The sequence below is a fragment of the Myodes glareolus genome, chromosome 7, assembly GCF_982192425.1.
Source record: "Myodes glareolus chromosome 7, mMyoGla1.1, whole genome shotgun sequence".
NCBI lineage: Eukaryota > Metazoa > Chordata > Mammalia > Rodentia > Cricetidae > Myodes > Myodes glareolus.
In genome coordinates this window covers 17546292-17565385 of record NC_142032.1, presented here as the reverse complement: position 1 = coordinate 17565385, position 19094 = coordinate 17546292, and the positions used below count along the sequence as shown (strand labels likewise).

At 47.4% G+C, this 19094-nt stretch overlaps 1 protein-coding gene across 1 annotated transcript; it reads right to left on the bottom strand.

Moving 5' to 3' along the window:
* Positions 1-5321: 5321 nt before the first annotated feature.
* Positions 5322-18720, bottom strand: LOC125403637 (acyl-CoA desaturase 1). The gene is made up of 6 exons (XM_048439178.3): positions 18292-18720; positions 17504-17786; positions 14244-14374; positions 12707-12912; positions 11241-11473; positions 5322-9047 (listed from the first exon to the last, which is right to left on the bottom strand). Exons 1-6 carry the CDS (start codon positions 18313-18315, stop codon positions 8848-8850), a joined length of 1077 nt encoding a protein of 358 aa, XP_048295135.3. The 5' UTR covers positions 18316-18720; the 3' UTR covers positions 5322-8847.
* Between the last annotated feature and the right edge of the window lie 374 nt (positions 18721-19094).

Genomic DNA, 19094 nt, shown 5'->3' with positions numbered 1-19094 from the left:
CAGAGTGGGATCATCAAAAGGGGAGTGTTCTGCCCCTAGGAATCTCAGGAACCTTAGCAGCCTGTAATTAGGGCTTGTGGCATTTGTCCCTAAGGTCAATGCTCAAGAATCAGTACTTTGTCCATCCATAATGTAGAAAGTTAACTATAGGTCAGAGACTAGAACTTTTCCCTCTCTGTGACATTTCCTGCAGTTCGTAGCAGAGTTAGAATTTAAAAGAAGATGAGAGATAGATCTTTCCACGATTTTATCCAGTATTATCTGTTTTAGGTGCAGGGAGGCATTTCTTTTTGTTCTTGTTTCTGTTTTTTCAAGATAGGGTTTCTCTGTAGCATTGGAGCCTGTCCTGTAACGAGCTCTTGCAGACCAGGTTGATCTCGAGATCCGCCTGTCTCGGTCTGGAGTGCTGGGATTAAAGAATCGTGCCACCATTGCTGGCTTGAGGAAGGTGGCCTTGAGGGTCTCACAACCTGACTGGAGAGTAGGGCGTGGTTAGAAAAAGTTCCTGTGGAAAAGTAAAGGGATTCAAGCTGCCATGTGGTTGCATGTTAAGGAGAGTGAGCTGCATTTCTTCCTGGAAAACAAAGGTTCATGTTGGGTGACTGGACATGACTTTGGCTTTCCACCACTGCCAGCCGGGGAGGAGGGCTGCACCAGCCGGCTCAGAATCATTACTGTGTATCACCAGCAGGTTCTTAAGCATAAGAGAAATCCAGGCGTGCCTTCTCCATCCTCTCTTCCGGGGGACAGTGGTGTGTCTCCAGACCACTGCACAAATAATCATGTTCTTCTCTCCAAGGAAACTCGGCCCCATGAATCAAATTTAGGCTTTTATAGCATGTTCTACAGAGCCGACGCGCCATCTAGACCATAGCACTAGGTCTGTCTACAGCAAAGCTTTCACATTGTCATGTCCTCCAGTGTGTGGACTTAGACCTTGGCTTCTTCACTCTTCAGAAAGTTAGATTTGTGACTGCACAGTGACCTTCTTGACGACCATGTGCTCTCGAGAGTCTACAGCTGCTGCACTCTGGTGTGGCAAGACTAACAGTCTGTTTCGCAGCTGCTTCTTATGAGTCATATGGCTCGCATCTGTTCCCTTTAAGTTTGAATTGAGAGACTGTATAGACTGGAATCAAATGGAATATTGAGTATTGCCCTTAATCGAGTAGTCTAATCCGTGCTTTTTTTTCTTTTCTTTTTGAGATTATAATATAATTACATCATTTCTCCTTTCCTTTTTCTCTTTCCAAACCCTCTCTGTACCCCTCCTTGCTCTCTTTCAAACTGATGGTCTTTTTTCCATTAACTAATTAATTCCCATACACATATTTTCCTAAACATATCCTGCTCGGTATGATGTTACATGCATGCTTATTTTCAGGGCTGACCATTGGTATTGGATAACCTTGCGGACGACTGTTTTTGCTGTTCTCAGTATTTCTCTGTTGTCTGTTAAGTTCTTTGTGTAGGACTGAGGCCTCATTGGCTTTCCCCCATCCATGTTAGCATGTCCATTATTGTCCTTGTCCAGGTGGGAAATCCAAACAGAGATATAGAAAGAAAGTAGGCAGAGCCAAGGAGACACCATGCAGCTGTTGAAGGAGAAAGACACCCAGTAAGAAACTTACCCAGTAAGCCAGATTAATAGAAATTGGTTAATTTAAGATATAAGAGCTAGCTAGGGGGCTGGAGAGATGGCTCAGATGGTTAAGAGCATTGCCTGCTCTTCCAAATGTCCTGAGTTCAATTCCCAGCAACCACATGGTGGCTCACAACCATCTGTAATGGGGTCTGGTGCCCTCTTCTGGCCCGCAGGCATACACAGACAGAATATTGTATACATAATATATTTTTTTTTAAAAAAAAAAGCTAGCTAGGAATATACCTAAGCTATTGGCCAAACAGTGTTGTGGTGTGGGAGAATTGTCTGTAATCTGTCAATTATATTTTAAATAAATGCTGATTGGTCAGGCAGGAAGTATAGGTGGGAAAACCAGACAAGAAGTAGAGGTGATGCAATGAGAAAAGGAGAATTCTGGGAAGCAGGAAGCTCCCTCTGCCACTCCTTCCCAGACCACCGAAGAAGCAACATGTGAGCTGACAGCTGGAAAAGGTACTGAGCCACATGGCTAACACAGACAAGAATTATGGGTTACCATAAGATGTAAGAATTAGTTAATAAGAAGACTGACCTAATGGGCCAATCAGTTTATAATCTTATAGAGTCGTGTGTGTGATTTTCCTTGGGGCTTGCCGGATGTGGGGTACTGGGTGGGACAGAAACCCCAACAAGCTGGCCCTCATACTACAGTGTTGTAATGACTATAGTTTCCATGTGATTATTCGGGTCTGGGCAGCTGGGAAACAAATGAGCAGTCTCCAGTTACAGCCTTCCTCTCTTCAGCTCCTGGCAACTGTACCATAGCAACAGCAAAAGTTAAGAAGGAAAAGTGTTGCATGGCATGTGCAGGGTTTGGAACCTTCATATATGAGGCTGGGAAAGTGCGATGGCCCCACTGCCTTGGAAGAGAGTGTGGCAAAGTGTGAAAGCAGAAACACTGTATGATCCAACAATTCAGCTTCTAGGAGTATACCCAAGAGAAACAGGACACATATTCATGTGAAAACTTATATGTGAATGTTCATAGTTGTGTTATAAAATAGTCAGAAAGTAGGAAAAAACATTTCTATCAATAGATTAATAAATGCAACGTATTTATAAAATAGAATGGTATTTGTTTATACAAACAATAATGTGCAGTTTAATGTGGTGGCGCACACTTTTTATCCTAACACTCAAATGGTAGAGGCAGGTGAATCTGCAAGTTCCAGAGTAACCAGGGCTACACAGTGAGACCACATCTCTAACCCTCCTCACGTCCAAAAAAAAAGAGAGAGAGAGAGAAAGAAAGAAAGAAAAGAACAAGGAAATACAGATACATGACATAGGTGGATCTTGACATTATTTTGAACCCAAAGAGTAAGACCTATGCTTCCATTTATATGAAATGTTCAGGATAGATAGAGGCATTTGAATTTTTTCACCTTTTGTAGATTGTCCCCCCCACCCTTTGTTTTTTCTTTTCTTTTTTAAAGATTTATTTATTTATTATGTACACAGGGTTCAGCCTCCATCTATGCCTGCAGGCCAGAAGAGTGCACCAGATATCATTACAGATGGTTGTGAGCCACCATGTGGTTGCTGGGAATTGAACTCAGGACCTCTGGAAGAGCAGTCAATGCTTTTAACCTCTAAGCCATCTCTCCAGCCCGCTTATATATATATATATATATATATAGCCTGCTGTGTCCCAGGCCAGCATTGAACTCTTTGTCAGTGAGGATTATCTTGAAATGCAGGTCCTCCTGCCTGTACCTCCTGAGTGCTAGGGTTGTACAACCTGAGCGCTAAGTAAACAACAACCACACATGGTTTATGCAGTGCTGCAGATCAAAACAGGGTCTCCTGCATCCTAGGCATTTTACCCACAGAGCCACATTTCAGCCGACTGGCTCTCTTTTAAGCAGAGGCACAAGATCAGAAATTCCGAAGCATAAATGGTCAATAGTTCTTTCCTTTCTTTTGGTTTTCTTTGAGGCAGCTTCACATACTCCAGGTGGCCTCACACTCACTTGAGCTTCTGATCTTTTTCCCTCCACCTTATGAAAGCTGGGATGACTAACACCTGCCACCATTCTCAGTGGAGATAATGCTGAAAACTGCCAAGGGATAATCAAGAGAAGACTGACCCTCCCTTCTCCTCCCAAAAGATGTGTAAGTACTGTATAGAGTTCTCTACCTATAGATGTGTATGTAGAGTTCTCTACCTATAGATGTGCATGTAGAGTTCTCTGTACCTATAGATGTGCATGTCGTGTATAGCATTCTCTACCTTAGATCTGTATATTCACTTTTCGTTTCTCCATTATTTTAAACTACTTTTTGGCTAAATCTTTATGTCTGAACAGGACATATGGTCTTCTCGTCCCTTTCCATATAATGCCTCAAGCAGTATTCACTGCTTGCCCCCTGGGGACTCTCACTGAGTTTCTACCCTCACTCTCTCCTTAGATTCTTTCAGGTGGAAAGTCTCACCCTCTTTCTCTTTGGAGCCTTTACAAAAATAAGAAAACAGTCCGCTGTGAAAGAAACACTGTGCTTCCTATGGGAAGCACACAGGAGTGTTAAACCAGAGGGAGGGCATCACGGTGCAGAACAGGAGGGAGTGAGAGACAAACATTGGGAGGGCACATTGTTGATTTAATGCCAGTTCATGGAAGCCAATCCGGAGCAGTAGTTCTCAGCCTTTGTGGTGCCAAGACCCTTTAATACAGCTCCTCATGCTGTGCTGACTTCCAGTCATAAAATTATTTTGTTTGCTACTTCATACCTGTAGTTTTGCTACTGTTGTGAATCAATGTAATCTGTGTTTTCTGATTGTCTTAGACAACCCCCGTGAAAGGGTCTTTTGTCCCCCACAGGTGGAGAACTGCTATTCTAGAGCAATTGAAAAGCTATTCTGGGGATTGGAGTGGGCTCAGCAGTTAACACTGACTATTCTTCCAGAGATCCTGAGCTCAATTCCCAGCAACCATAACCATCTATGCCCTCTCTGAATGCAGACAGAACACTTATATACATATATCCCAGTACTCAGGAGACAGAGGCAGGTGGATCTCCACGAGTTTGAGGCCAGCCTGGTCTACAGAGCGAGTTCCAGGACAGCCAGAGCAGTTACGCAGAGACAAAAACCTAGAGTACCCATCTTGTGGTCTGAAGGTTTGCAAACCTCTCTGGGCTGTTTGCTTTCCCTCAGTTGCCAGTCAGCATTCTCAGCTTTCTGTTCCCTGGAGGCAGGACATTCCAGGAAGAAAAATGAGCTGGACTTTTCAGGGCTGAGAGCTAACAGCTTTTCCTGAAGCTGTGTTATCCATGTGGCCGTGTGACACACAGAGACCTGGCACGGCCCTGGGCTGGTTGTCAGCTGATGCTGTGTTTGACTCAATGCCAGTAGACTCTTGGTTTCCTGCTGCCAGAGTTTACCCTCTAGTTACCCTTAGGAAGGGCAGGCGGTTACTGGGGTATGACTCCATCCTTTCTATAGTTCTAGCAAAGGGAGGCAGATTTCTGGGACTTTCAAGGCCAGCAAAGGCTACATAGTGAGACTCTGTCAAATACACAAGTTCAAAACAGAGGCTGTGAATGTGCCTCGTCTGTAGAATGCTTGACCAACACGCAGAGATCCCTGGGTTCCACCTCTAGCACGGTGTGCAAGAAATAGATATCATGACTATCACAGTCAAAAAGCTCCCAGACATTATAGCCAGATCCACTTTTATTAGGAACAACTACAATCTCAATTAGTACAATTAGACTCAAGAGTTTATATTAATGAAAATCATCCAAAATTATGCTTGGGTTACAAATAACTATCACCCGTAAAAAGGAGAAAAATCTTCTTCAGGCATGGAAAAGGTTTCCTGCACTGTTTCCATGGCAGTGAGTAGGCACTCCTCTGTGACTGCTTAGATCCCACTTCCCCGGTGAGTGCTGTCAATCTCTGGGAAGAGCAATGAGAACTAAAGATGGTATCTAGAACATATGGATGTGTGGGGCTCATGGTGTACACTACTCCTGTAGAAGGCTGTATGAGACTCTCTGCTGAGGACCATCAAATACTTAATTAAAAAAAAGCTCTAGTCACCTCAAAACTGCCCCTTGAGGTAGGTGAGTAATAGTAGCCCAAAGACTTGCTCAGGGACAGTGTCAGAGTGTCCTCCAGGGTGGACGTGCTAGGCACTTACTTCACCATGAGTGGGAAGTGACACCATCAGGTGTTTATTAGCAAGGGAGGTTTGGAAGACATTAAAGACCTTATCTCTGGGGTAGATTTGTTATAAAGTAGATTAAGAGAGGCCTTGGATTAAGCCACCAGCAGACTTCACTTTGCAAACCTTTTACGCCAACTCACCTGAGCTACACTTTCGGAGAACACACCCAGAGCCTAGCAACCCAAGGAGAAAACTCCCCTGAGCACCACCGCCACCATCACTTGTTTAATAACAGTAACAAGGACGCCAGTGCAATCAAATACAGTCAAGTTACTTCCACTTCATACCAGATTTGAGCATCTACTAGAAACAGCTCCCGGAAAAATTATCCAAACGAAGCCTGTAAAAGATTTCAGCCAATCACTGCAGTCACAATCTACCAGCTAGCCTCTTGTTTACACCCGCTCCATCTTCAGGGTCTCAGGGCTAAGGGAGGGAGGGAGGCTGGGCTCACATGCACTGAAGAGTAGAAAGGAGGTAAGGCACCCAAAGCTGTTAGCACATTATGTGGGAACTGTCAGAAATCCACCTGAGAGGATCTGAAAGTGTCCCTTACCTAAACCTTCCATCACATCCTACCTAAAGCCCCACAGACACGGGGGCCTCAGCCTGAGGTCCCTGTGCAGCCCTGTGCTGCAATATGGCCTGCATCAGATCTGCGGGATGAGAGTGGAGGAGGAAGAAGGTTGTTGTTGTTTCTTATAAATCAAGGATCTGATGACCTGGGAAAGGAAAACCACCCAAAGGCCTTTCCAGAGGGTTAGGTCAGAGGGATATAGGTCAGCAGATCTGCAGTGATCTTCTACAAGATTTTCACCTTCAACGAACAGCTCGAAGCCTGTGTTCGATCAACACAAGAAGAAAGGCTCTGATCTGATTTCAAGTGAACAGAGCGTTTGGCGCTATCCACAGCCAGTCCTAACACCAAAGCCAGGCTTCTGGATTGGGCTACAGGGCAGGAGAGGTTGATGGTTCCAAAATGCTGATGTAATGCTTTCTTCTAGATTTTTCTGTACTATTGTCTGCCCTGAGCTGTGTGATAGGGATGTTCGTTAGTTCATGGCACCCTAGTTACCACATTTCAGTGGAAGCTTTGCAATACACCCTGGCTTCAGGAAGCAGGGCCTCTTTCTGAAGTGAGGCCCTGGGCGATTGCCTGTGCTTCTCGTGTTTTTTTCAGGGATAAAATGGGGAACTTCATCCTCTCACAAGCATTGTACCACCACCTGCCTACATTCATCAACCAGAACCACCTTGCAGAGCCTGCAAGGAGGCGAAAACACACTGTCTACCCCGACTCACACGGAAACCAACAATCGACCATCTCATTCAGCAGATGCTCCACTGAGACAAGCACTTGGCCGAGCTGTTAACTCACAAACCAGCAGATCTCTGAACCATGGTGTTCGAGAGCCTACCAAGCTTTTCCGAAATCACTGTGGCAGAGGCACATAGGGATAGAGGTAGAGAGGATCTGGAGGCCACAAAGAAGCGACACCTGGCTTTGCTCACTCAAGGGACACACCTGTTCTGTGCCCATGGAGCATTGCATCTGTGGGAGAGGAAGGTGCCAGGACAGCAAGCCCCGAGTGCTCAGAATACACTCAGGCAACTTGTCGCCTGTCCAGGGAAAGAGGAAAATGCCAAAGAACAGAGAACTGGCAGCAGAACTCAGGGCAAGGTAACAGCCTCCCAGGCAGCTCACTGGGAGCTGGATGACCCCAAAGCAAAGAATGCAAGAAAGGTTCAACCCCACGAGAAGCCCATCTCTACTCAGTTCAAGGAGAAAATCAGAGTGATGGATGGTACTAACACTTCAGATCCCTGGCAGTGTATTCCCCAAGGGCTCACTTAGGAATCTCCCTTTCAGCAGCTACCTACAGATGCTGTACCTCAACCTCTCCAGTTCCTGTCCAGCCAGGAAAGAAACTGACAACTCCTCTTGTCCTTCAATTTTCCAAGTGAAATATTTTCATGTTCCAAATGAAGATTTTGTTTATATCCATAGTCTTATACCATATCCTCAGAACGCTTACCAGCTATTAGCTATCAGTTCTAGAGACACACTTCACATGAAGATTTTTCTGTGAAGAAATCTTCATGTTGCTAAAAGCTAGCTGCATCCCCCTCACACACAGACCACATAACAGCCCCCCCCCACTCTCTTAAACTGATTGAATTATTTCAGCCACACCAAGCTCTGTGGTTCAGACTTGACTAAAAGGAGGCCATGCTATAGAGAGGGGCCTGGTGTCTGTGTTAAGTAGGCCACTGGGTATGGTTACCCTTTCCTACCTTTCTCCCAGCCTTACTTATGAGCCACACTATAGATGCTAACTCTTGGCTCCAGATGATCTACTTTCTATATATCAAATCAAAAAAAAATTTCCCATTTCATCTAGCAAAGCCTGTGATGAAGTTCCTTAGCAGATAGGGAAGTTCCCGGAAGGTTTTGTTATATTTCTAGTTTGAAGCAGCAATCTCAAAGCTCAGAACAAGGAGAAAAGTATCTAGGAAGAAGAAGCAATATTTCAGACACCAGAAAAATTGCCTAGGCTTTGGAAGGTGGACACAGACCGGTGGCTGGCCGGCTGAGTGCCTGGGAGGTAGACAGAGAGAAAAGAAACCAAGCAAGATGCAATGCAAACAGGGACAGAACCCTGTGCTCATGACCTTGGCCTCAGAACAGCATGTTTGCTGGCTTTTAATACTCTGTGTATAGAATGTTCAAATTTATTGTTATTACTTAAGATTGTTGCGTAAAATTGTATATGCATTTATCATGTCTGTGTTTAGAAGTATCTATCTATATTGAGGCTTGGTTAATCCTAGCTAATTAAAATGCGTTTTACCTCAAAACGTGATCAAAGCTTTTTCATTTTAAAAGAATACTGTACTGGAATAGGTTAAATGCATCATTAGCAGTCTGGTAGCATTATCCTGGAGTTAATCAACAGAATATTAAATCTCTGCCCAGATAACTTTGGGAACAGGAACTGGGGAGCCCCAAACTCAGCTACTCTTGAGGCTCCGATCTCCAGTTCTTTTAATCCTGGCCAAGACAGCAGCCTTGGATACTTTCTTCCGGTCGTAAGCCAGGCCCAGGGCAGCCATGCAGTCGATGAAGAATGTTGTGAAGTTGACGTACCAGCGGTACTCACTGGCAGAGTAGTCGTAGGGGAAGACGTGGTGGTAGTTGTGGAAGCCCTCGCCTGGAAGAGAAGCACAGGGAGCAGTTGGGGGCTCGGTGACTGCTGTTTCCTGCTCTGAACACATCTCTAACAAGGTAATCGGGTACCTCAAACCTTGAAGAAGCTCACTGTTGAGTGCCACAGTCTTGTATTTTAAAGTGAATAGATGCCCTCAGAGGAATCTCAGGAAAGCAGCTGACAGGCTCTGCTCACACTTACCTGTCTGGGAGTCTTTGTCAAATCAAGTTTTTATTATAAGATAAGAAGTTAAGAGAGAAGCTGGGTCTAAGGGAACAGATTTTATGCTGGAAAGTATCAGAACATCAAGAGGTACAGGCCCAAGAACTCATAGGGTCTGTACATAAGTACATGTGTTTGGGAAGGAAAAGGAGGAAGCAAAGGGAATTCTCAGTCACATTCTCCCAAAGCTAAGTAGATAGCACACCTTCCCCACACACTGCTGATCTCTGTAAGGATAGGGTGTATTCTAACAGGAGGGGCAGCTGCTGCCAAAAGGAAAAAAAAAGCCAGTCAGTGACAAGAGACCTCCTCCTCCCCACCACCACCACACTGGCTCACAGTAGGCTGCTGACTCTTGAGTCAGGGATGTGCTGAGAAAACAAACACTTTGATAAAAGGAAAAAAAATATCTGGACTCTGGAGGGCTTCTGCAGAGGGTGATGTGTTTACCATCTCTTGGCAGGACTCTTCTTTCTGAATGGATTCCAACAATACAGAACACAGAAGATCCAAATGCCCTCTTCTGGCCATATCAGGCACTGCATGCACAAGGTGCACAGCCATACATGCAGGCAAGCCACCCCCACCAAAAAAAAAAAAAAAAAAGAAAGAAAGAAAAAAATACAATTTCAAGATTTTTTTTAAAAAAAGATTGCTAGTTTTTACACACTTTCCCAAGGATGTTTCAAGTGAGTACTTCCCAGGAGTCCACACCTTGACATTCAACATGAAATCAGACACCGTAGTGACAAGGGAGAGAAAAAGAGATCAAGGAGTAGCGACAGGAGCAGGGAGAGATAGCAGCAATGTTCCAGGGAATGACCAGCATGTGACCTGAGGGGAGTAATTCAAGACAAGGATGAGAGTGATAGGAGCATCAGGGCAGAGAGCAATGGGAAAGATGAGAATGAGCTTGGAGCAGTTACTATCTCCCAGCCCAACAAAAGAGATACTGGCAGCCATTTGGAACTGATGGTCACAAGGAAGCCTCACTGTAGAGCAATACAGGACACACGTAACCCAGTTCAGATTATTCTTTCCTAAGGAAACATCAGATTTGGATAGCATAGGGTTCGCTTTAAAAGTGGTCAAAGTAGCAGCATACAAAATTGTAGGAGAGACACACAGACTCCAGCAAGAACCAGGAAAAGCTTGGATAATGTTACAGGTACCACTGAATGGAGAGCAGAGTGGTCTCCGGCTGTCAACAGATGATGAGAAGAGGGCACTGGGTTCTCACAGGGGAAACCAGCTAAGGCTTCAGTCCCTGGGAGAGCGGGGCAAGGGCAGTGCCAGAACTGCAGTCAGCACTGGAATGTGAGAGGGAAGCATCCAGGAACAGCCAACATCAGATCACCCACGAGGCACTTCTCACAAAACGCTGCTCCATCAGTATGGAACAGCTGGGAGGAAAAGAACAAGAAGGGAAAATGGTGGGGGGAGGCGGTGGGGGAAGCCAAGAGTCTGCCATGCAGCTGACATGGCTACATGACAAAGCAAGGTCCACAGCGGGGAGATAAATACAAGTGTGGCAACCTGAAGATTATTGGCCTAAATCCCAACTCTTTTACACTGGACGCAGCAAGATTACATAGGAATCACTAGACAATAGTCACTACCCTGGTGACTATGTACTCTTTTTGCAAATCCTAGGCTACAAAGAGTCACAGACCTGCCAGGGGACAAGAGGAGGAAAACTCAGAGGCTCATTATAGGAAGCATTTAGAAACTGGTTTACAACCTATAAGCAAAAGCAGAATTACTTCTTGCCCTTTCCACTTTACATTAAGAGTTGTTGCTTGCCCAACTCTCAAGAGTTTCCAGATACTCCTCCCCAACCCCCGGTTTTATAGTGGAAAAACTGAACTACACAGTACTCATAAAACAGGTCATTCTGGTTCCCCTGGCTCCTAGACAAATACCCCAAATAGCAGGTCCCTAGATAGATGGTCATGCTGAGGATTAGTGACTTACCCACGGCACCCACGGAAACCAGGACATTCTCTCGAGGTTCAATGTTCTTGTCGTAGGGGCGATAGCCATAGATGTGGGCGGCACTGTTCACCAGCCAGGTGCAATTGAGAACCACAGCATACCGCAAAAAAGCAGAGACGTACAAACTGTTTACAAAAGTTTCACCCCAGTAATACCAGGGCACCAGTGTGGGCAGGATAAAACACATCAATAGGATGCTGGGCACGTAGTACCTATATGGAGAGATCAGACACTGAGTGTATGGAGAGAGGACTCCCACACCTACACAAACTGTCCTTTCTAATTAGGCAGGGTTGTGTCATCTTATGCCTGAGGATGGAACAGGTCATCAGCATGAGGAGGTGGCATAAAATCTCGACGCGGTGTTCTTTCTGTTTTCCGAGGATGTGCCGCTATTCCACGTTCCTCTTACTGGGTCGAGTGTGTCTCCTCTCAAGTCTTTTCCTGACTACAAATCTATTACCCTTTTCACCGGAGCACAAGCTCATGCTGGTCAAACTGATCAGAGTCAAATCACGGCCTCATCAGTCAGTTCCACTGCCCAGGCTGTTGTCCATCAGCCTTGGAGCTCCTTTTTCTTGCCTTTGGCAGCTTACGACACATGTCCCGCACTCACTTCCTGCGATCACCCTGTAGATCTTTGCTCTGCTCTCCCCACCAGGTCTCTGTCTCATTTTCCACTGCCTACAAATCAGGCCACTGACCTCCAAGGGGACTGACTGCCCTGGGCAGTTGTCCCTAGCACTTTTGTGTCACTGACATCTCCTCAGTCTGGTTCCTTTCCATGCTGGTCACCACTTCCCTGGCTTGAGACCTCCCTGCTGTCTAACCTGTGACTCTGCCCACCACCTCCCTGGACCCAGGATTATTTTCACCTGTCTTGAAAGTTGCTTCTCCAGAGCCCATCTGACTGTGCCCCATGCTGCCAGAGAATGCTTACATGGTTCTCCCAAACAGACTGAATTCTGTGCCTGTCCTTGGAGTCCTGTTCCTGTCCCATGCTACACAGAGAAGGGCTATATTTCAGGAAACACTTTGGCATTCTGTTGCACTGTCAATGGATGCCAAGGGGTCCCTCATTGTATATCCACTGAGCTGTATTTCCTCCTTGCACCTAACCATGGTAAACATAGTATTATTCCGCCTTATGTGATGATTCCTTCCTTCAATCCCAAATAGGCTGAAAATTCCCTGAAGGAAAACCACTCATGTACCAGACTAGGACTGATGCACGGTCCTTGGTTTTGTTAAGATAGCTCAGGCAGAAACAAAGCAATAAATTATGGCTGTGAGCCTGTTGGATGCTGAATTCGAGATGTAAATGATTTTGAACTTATCAACCCAGTAAATCACCCAGTTATTATTTTATAAGCCCTAAAAGGAAAAAGGTAGAGTCCCCAGGTCCCATGCTCTTCCAGTTCCATCCCAAACCCCACCTCACTCACTTCCTCTGGAACATGACCAGTTTATCAGCTTCTAGGTCAGACATATCCAATTTACTGCCCTTCTCTTTGACAGCCGGGTGTTTGCGCACGAGCAGCCAGCCCACGTGAGAGAAGAAAAAGCCACGCCGGGAATTGTGAGGGTCAGCGTTTGTTTCTGTGAACTTGTGGTGGGCGCGGTGATCTCGGGACCATTCATACACATCATTCTGGAGGGACAGAAAAGAGGACCCCAGTATTGAGAAGAAAAGCCTTCCTAGGGGAATCCAGTGATCAGTTATCTTCAAAGGCCCAGGATTCTCAGTTCAACTCACAAAACCCCTAAGACTCTAGCTCCAAAGGAGACCTGGGGGTGGGGACTGCTCTTTTGTACATCTGTCCCTCAAGCTTATTTTGCAAAGTCCCAGAGCACACTGAGGGTTGTGCGTGGGGAGGAAGAAAGGTCCCAGCACTCACAGAGAACACTGCAGCTCCGGAAGAAAGGAATGTGGGAACGTGGGGCCAGAGATCAGAAGGCAGGTAGCCTTGGAGCTCAGGGAGTCACTCTGGGGAAAAGATGCAGGGCACGCCTCCCTGATGCTTTCACAAGTGACAGCCCACCTAATCTCTTTATAAGGCCAGCAGGTAACTAACGAGCATGGGCACATTTCCCTAGGACCTCAGAGTTTGTCTTAGACGTGTGAGAAACACTTCACATAGTGTCATTATTAGGGACTAATTTGGTTCCTTGTTTCTCTCTTGTAAGCCTCACACCACAAGTCATCCTGTGCCCACTGTTTCTCCCCCAACCCTCCTCATCTATTATAAACCAACTTCTGTACCTGAACTAGCCAACCCAGCAGCCTCAGCTAGAACAAGGTTGCTCAGTCCACCTTCCATCTAGAGATGATGAGACTCAGTTCCTCATCTCTAAAGTGCAATACGTGGCCAGGAATGGTGGCACACAGCTTTAATCTCAGTACAGGGAAGGCAGAGGCCAGCCTGGTCTACACAGTGAGTTCCAGGCCAGCCATGGCTACATTGTGAGATCCTATCTCAAAAAACAAAAATCAGTGTGATAACAATAATATCCACCAATATGCCCATAAGGACTTAACGAGTTTAGGGATGGCAAGTGCTTAACAGTGCCCAGCACAGCCAGCACTATATAGAGTTCCCAATTCTGTGACACACTGCCGTCAGTCCCAATGTGGTAACATTTCAAGATAGTCACAGCAAAGCATAGTTGACTTTCCAGTAGGAGTAGGAAACCATGGCCAGTGTACAAACTGTGGAGCATGGCCCTTTAGGCAGACAGCCTACAATAAATACACTGTGTAATACCACAGTGGCCCTGAAATCAAAAGGGACCCAGCCTGGACAGCCTTTCCTATTTGCTTCCCACCTATCCTCCCAATCACCTGAGCACTTGAACCTGTAAAGCCCCAGAAACCAAAAAGGGCAATCACTGGGGGTCCTAAGAATTCTCTAGATGCTGCTCCCCACTGCTCCCCCAGATCATCCTTGGGGCAGAGACACAGCAACAGCACCCACTTCTCACCTGGAAAGCCATGGTGTTGGCCAGGATGAGGAAGAGCCTCAGCGGCAGCCGAGCCTTGTAAGATCGGTGGCTCCACAGGCGGTGGGCCCCGGCTGTGATGCCCAAGCCACTGCCGTAATAGCACAGAATCGCTGCAAGACAAGTCAGCGGAGGAATCACTAACAAGCAAATTTCAACGGTGGAAGTAGTCAAGGAGGCTTCCCTGATGCCAGTGTTTGTCTCTGGACTTTCGCTAAGGATCTGTCTGCCGGTGAACCCTAAGAATCCCTTGCTCTCTGAGGTCTAGTAGCTTCTGCCCCTTGAATGGGCAGAGCTGCGAACTTCCAGCAGAGCTCAGGATCATAAACAGGAGTTTTGTGAAGACAGCAGCCACACCACTCTGAACACTGGCCACTTAGAGAAGCCCAAAGTTGTAGGGGACATTCAAGTGGCACAGCTGATACAGTCACATTTGAATGGGAAGGAAGCCACATAAGACAGCTTTGGTCGGGCAGTGGTGGCACACGCCTTTAATCCCAGCAGAGACAGGTGGATCTCGGTGAGTTCGAGGCCAGCCTGGTTTACAGAGGAAGTTCCAAGACTAGCTTCAAGGCTACACAGAGAAACCCTGTCTCAAAAAAGAAAGAAAGAAAGAGAGAAAAAAAAGAAAGAAAAGAAAAGCCCTGAAAGGTCATGTTTGCAGTGTCCTAAACTTTGCCAGTGACCAAGATCCTCACATCCACTTTGAATAGAGTGCATGTCACTAATACTGTACTTTACCTGGGTGTGGTGGTGCATACCTTTAAACCCAACACTCTAGATCTCTGAGTTCGAACCCAGCCTGGTCTGCAGAGTTCCAGAACACCAAGGGCTACACAGAGAAACCCTGTCTCGAAAACCAACAAAACAAAAACACCACAAAAGTCCTATACTTTATAACTGAGGAAATAAGATCCCAAGAGAGGTTAGGTATAAGCAGGGTCAGTAAAATAAGAGTCCGATGTCAGAACATTTTTCTGCTTCATCACCTTCTAGGCCTGCAGGCTCAGAAGGCACTAAATTTGATCTCCAATGGGGAAGTAGATACTGTATGTCCCCAGCTCTCCTCTGGCCAGCGCTGGAATGCTGGGGCAGAGTCCTTGGTAGACACTGTCCTAGGGAGCAGCAACAATGATCCTCAGAGACCATCGACCTTAGCTGCAGTGGGGAAAGACTACACACTGTACAAACAGTCCCGTGGCCTTCTGTAGCAGAGATAGCAATTTCCTAAGCAGCTTCCTGCACAGCCCCATTTTCCTATTACAAAACACTTGCAAGTCATAGTCAGTGTATGTCCTAAGTACGGTTCTAGCTATATTTTCTCAGAGTTGGGATGGTAGCACCAGAAGCTTGCTACTCACGGTCATGTGGCAATCTGGTCTGACAACACTGTATCAGAGAGCCCCGGAGAACCACTAGCAATCAACAGGAGGAAAGAAAAGGTCTGCAGCAACACAGAAGCCCTCAATTTTGCACCAAGGAAGTATCCATGGTAGTCTAGTGCTGTAGATGACCCAGACACAGTCTAGATCACATATGATACCATCTGAACAAGGGAATTGGGACAAGAACCCACCAGGCACCCTGGAACACATTCTACCCAAACCTCTCAGTGCATCCAGGGAGATGGCTCAAGGCACTTAGATTCCCTCCCCATCCCCCACGGGGCTATTGTGTCCACCAGGGGCAGGGGCAGGTGGCGGGGGGGGGGGACAGTTCAAGAGTTGTCTTAAGACAACTGGAGCCATATCACGGTGGTGTATGCCTTTCACACTTGGGAGGCAGAGGCAGGCAGTTCTCTCAGTTTGAGACCAGCCTGGTCTACAGAGCAAGTTCCAGGACAGCCAGCGCTCCCATCTTGGGGTGGGCTGGAGTTGGGTGAGGAGGTATATGCCTTTAATCCCAGCATTTGTGAGGCAGAGGCAGGATGATCTCTGTAAGTTCAAGACCCAAGGTCAGCCAGGGCAACAGTGAGGCTCTGTTCCCCCACTCCCCCCAAAAATGGGGGCTGGGAAGAAGCCTCTTTGACCCTGAGTGTTATCAGAGATTCCTTCAGAACTGTGTCCTCTTGTGGAGTTTGAAGAGAATAAGAAGGCTCTGCAAATACCTGCCTCAAGAGAAAGGCCGGGAAGTGGCACAGCTAACCCAAGGAACACGGCTTTCTCAATCCTGGCAAGGCATTGCTGCCCTACTTGATACTTGGAAAAACTGCGGTTCAGAGAAAGTGGATCCTCTCAGATCTAGGGCATCTAGAGAACCTCTAAGATGAAGCTTCCAAGACCAGATCTAAGAGCTCAGAGGACCTAAGGGGCCCAGGGCAGTGGGAGCCAATACCTGGCTAACCATCCCCTTTACACCCTTATCCACTGAGCCAGCTGCCACAAAGGATCTACACCTGATACTGCTCCAGAGAACTCGCCTGTATCTTCCAGAGAGGGACTCCTGCCTCACTGCCCTGCTCCCTCTTCCTGACTCAGGTTTCATAGATGAAAACCCACATAAGTAAAGTGGACAGGCATCCGAGAGACAGCCTTGCCATCAGCCTACACCCAGGGAATCCCTGAGGGGCTGAATTAGGGCTGGGGCTGAAGAAGATTCTAGTTTCTGCCGTGGAGGGGTCAACAGAGCTGGTGCAGGCTAAATGAGGGAACGGGATGAACAGGAATCTCGTTCCATTCTTTAAATATCCTGTTGATTGGCGCGTGCTGCTCCCCAGAGAGTGACCGGGAGCAGCTGAGCCACACACCTGTAAGCCTGAGTGTTGTAGCAGCCTACCAGCTTGGTCTGGTTAGTGGTTGAGGTCACAATAAGCACCTTTTTTTTTCTTTCTTTTTAAGGACCTCTCCAGCGTAGTCTCCCCAGGTTCTGTTCCCCGCTCTAGCGAACCAGTAGTCCACAAGGCCCCAGGTTTAGTCTTAATTCCCATGCCTCCCAGGTAGGGTGCGTTTCTCCTGAGTCATGTGGGGCTGGGATAAGCCACCGAGCAAGTGACTCACACAGACAAGCTTGGTCAGAAAAAGTTGTTTCTCTGCCTCAGGTGGACCCTTCCAAGCCACCCGCACAGGAACCCAGAATTCATGTTAAGGGATTCCTAGTTCCACAAGGCTTTGCTCCCAGGAACCAGAGAAAAGGCCAGGAAATCTAGACAGAGGGGCCGCTGCCTTGGGTCAGGAGTTACCTACCTCATTAAAGAGCAAAGAGAAACCTAAGGTACTGGCCCAAGACAAGGGGGAGCTGCTCACCGAAGATCCAGGTGTAGACCTTGCAGGAGGGAATCAGTATGATCCCATACAGGGCCCCCAAGTGCAGCAGGGCCATGAGGATGATGTTTCTCCAGACGTACTCCAGCTTGGGCAGGGGCCCCTCCTCATCCTGGTAACTGGGGTCGTGTATATCTTCCTTCATTTCAGGACGGATATCTTCTTCCAGGTACAGAGGTACGGTCTTCTGCTTCTCTCGTTCATTCTGCAGGCTTCCGGAGGGAGGCGCTGTGATGGTGGTGCTGGTCGAGTAGGAGCCAGAGATCTGCAAGGAAAAGTGCCATCAGGGGAGCAGATCTGTGGAGGACAGGGTGGGAGTGACCACTTTCCTCACACTATTGCAGCAAAAGGTACAGTAAAGGCACAGACCCTGCCCCAGAGTCGAGGTTGCATGAGGGCGAGATGGAACAGAAGTTTTAAGAAACTGTACAGATTTGTTGCGGGTAGGAGAGCATAACTTCAAAGTGAAGGACCAGTGGGAAATAAGAGTTAAACATTCGCACCTTTAGTAATACACAAAGGGAACCCCGTGTGAACATACAAGTATCGGCGCTACTGGCCTTTCTTTACTTTAAAGCTTAAGACACGAAAAGTTGAGGCTCAACTGCCCGAATTACAATCCACACTCCTCAAACGACTGGTTGCACTAGAATTCGCGAAAGCCAAGTAACCCGGAGAATTCTCAACTCTCCCCCTCCGCGGACCCAGTCACCTAGAAGCCCGGTCCGCGTGGCCGACACGCGGGGCGGGGGCCGCTTCTGCAAGCTCACCTCTTGGAGCATGTGGGCCGGCATCGTGGCTGTCGGCTGCTGGTCTCACTTGCCCAGCACTGAGACCGAGCGTGGACTTTGGTTCCGGAGCCCGCTGGTGCGAGCGATTGGCCGAGCTGCGCTCAGAAACCTCCGCTCCTGACCCGCGGGAAGGGTGTTCAGTCGAACCTGGATGTGCGCAGATCTCCCCGGGTCGGGAATTTAAAGGGTTGAGCAGGCGATGGGATGACCGTGTTTAGTATTTCCTCAGACCCCTTATATTCGCTGCCAGCAAAGGGCAAAGAGCGCGGGACTAGCAAGCCAAGGAAGTCAGGCGTGGAGGTGAGAGAGGGAGGGACTAAGAAGGAGAAAGAAAGCCAAGTGGATTCCGGAGTAGACCTCCGTGGCACCGGGATGCTGAAGGCACCTACACCGGGCTGCTCCAACCCCCTGCCTCGGGGAAAATGCTAATGTGCCTCCTGCGAAGACTGTCTCGTCATTGGCCAAAGAGAATTTGGTGCCACCTCGTCCAGCCTTTTCCATTGGCTCGGGCAATCTGCTGTTCCCTCTGCCACTAGCACCTCGCTCTCCCCTCCCTTCTTTTTCTCCTTATCCTCTTTGCGGTGGGCCAACGGGTGACTTTTCTTTAAGAGGGGGATAACTTGATCCCCTGGGCTGTGTACATGCCTACGACTGTCTCCTGGCGCTTAGCAAATGGTTCACTGGGAAAATTGCAATGGGAAAAGTGAGGAAGTCACGGTGGCTATCGCCACTCACAAGTCGACCCAACTTCGTGTCCATCCCCACTTCCACTCTCGTGCAGA

What these genes read in the sequence shown, in the direction of transcription:
- LOC125403637 (XM_048439178.3), bottom strand. Translation starts at nt 18,315, where the DNA reads ATGCCGGCCCACATGCTCCAAGAG. An exon ending in CGGCCCACATGCTCCAAGAG is followed by an intron (nt 17,787 to 18,291) that starts GTGAGCTTGCAG and finishes TTTTCCTTGCAG; the next exon opens with ATCTCTGGCTCCTACTCGAC. An exon ending in GGTCTACACCTGGATCTTCG is followed by an intron (nt 14,375 to 17,503) that starts GTGAGCAGCTCC and finishes CTTGTCTTGCAG; the next exon opens with CGATTCTGTGCTATTACGGC.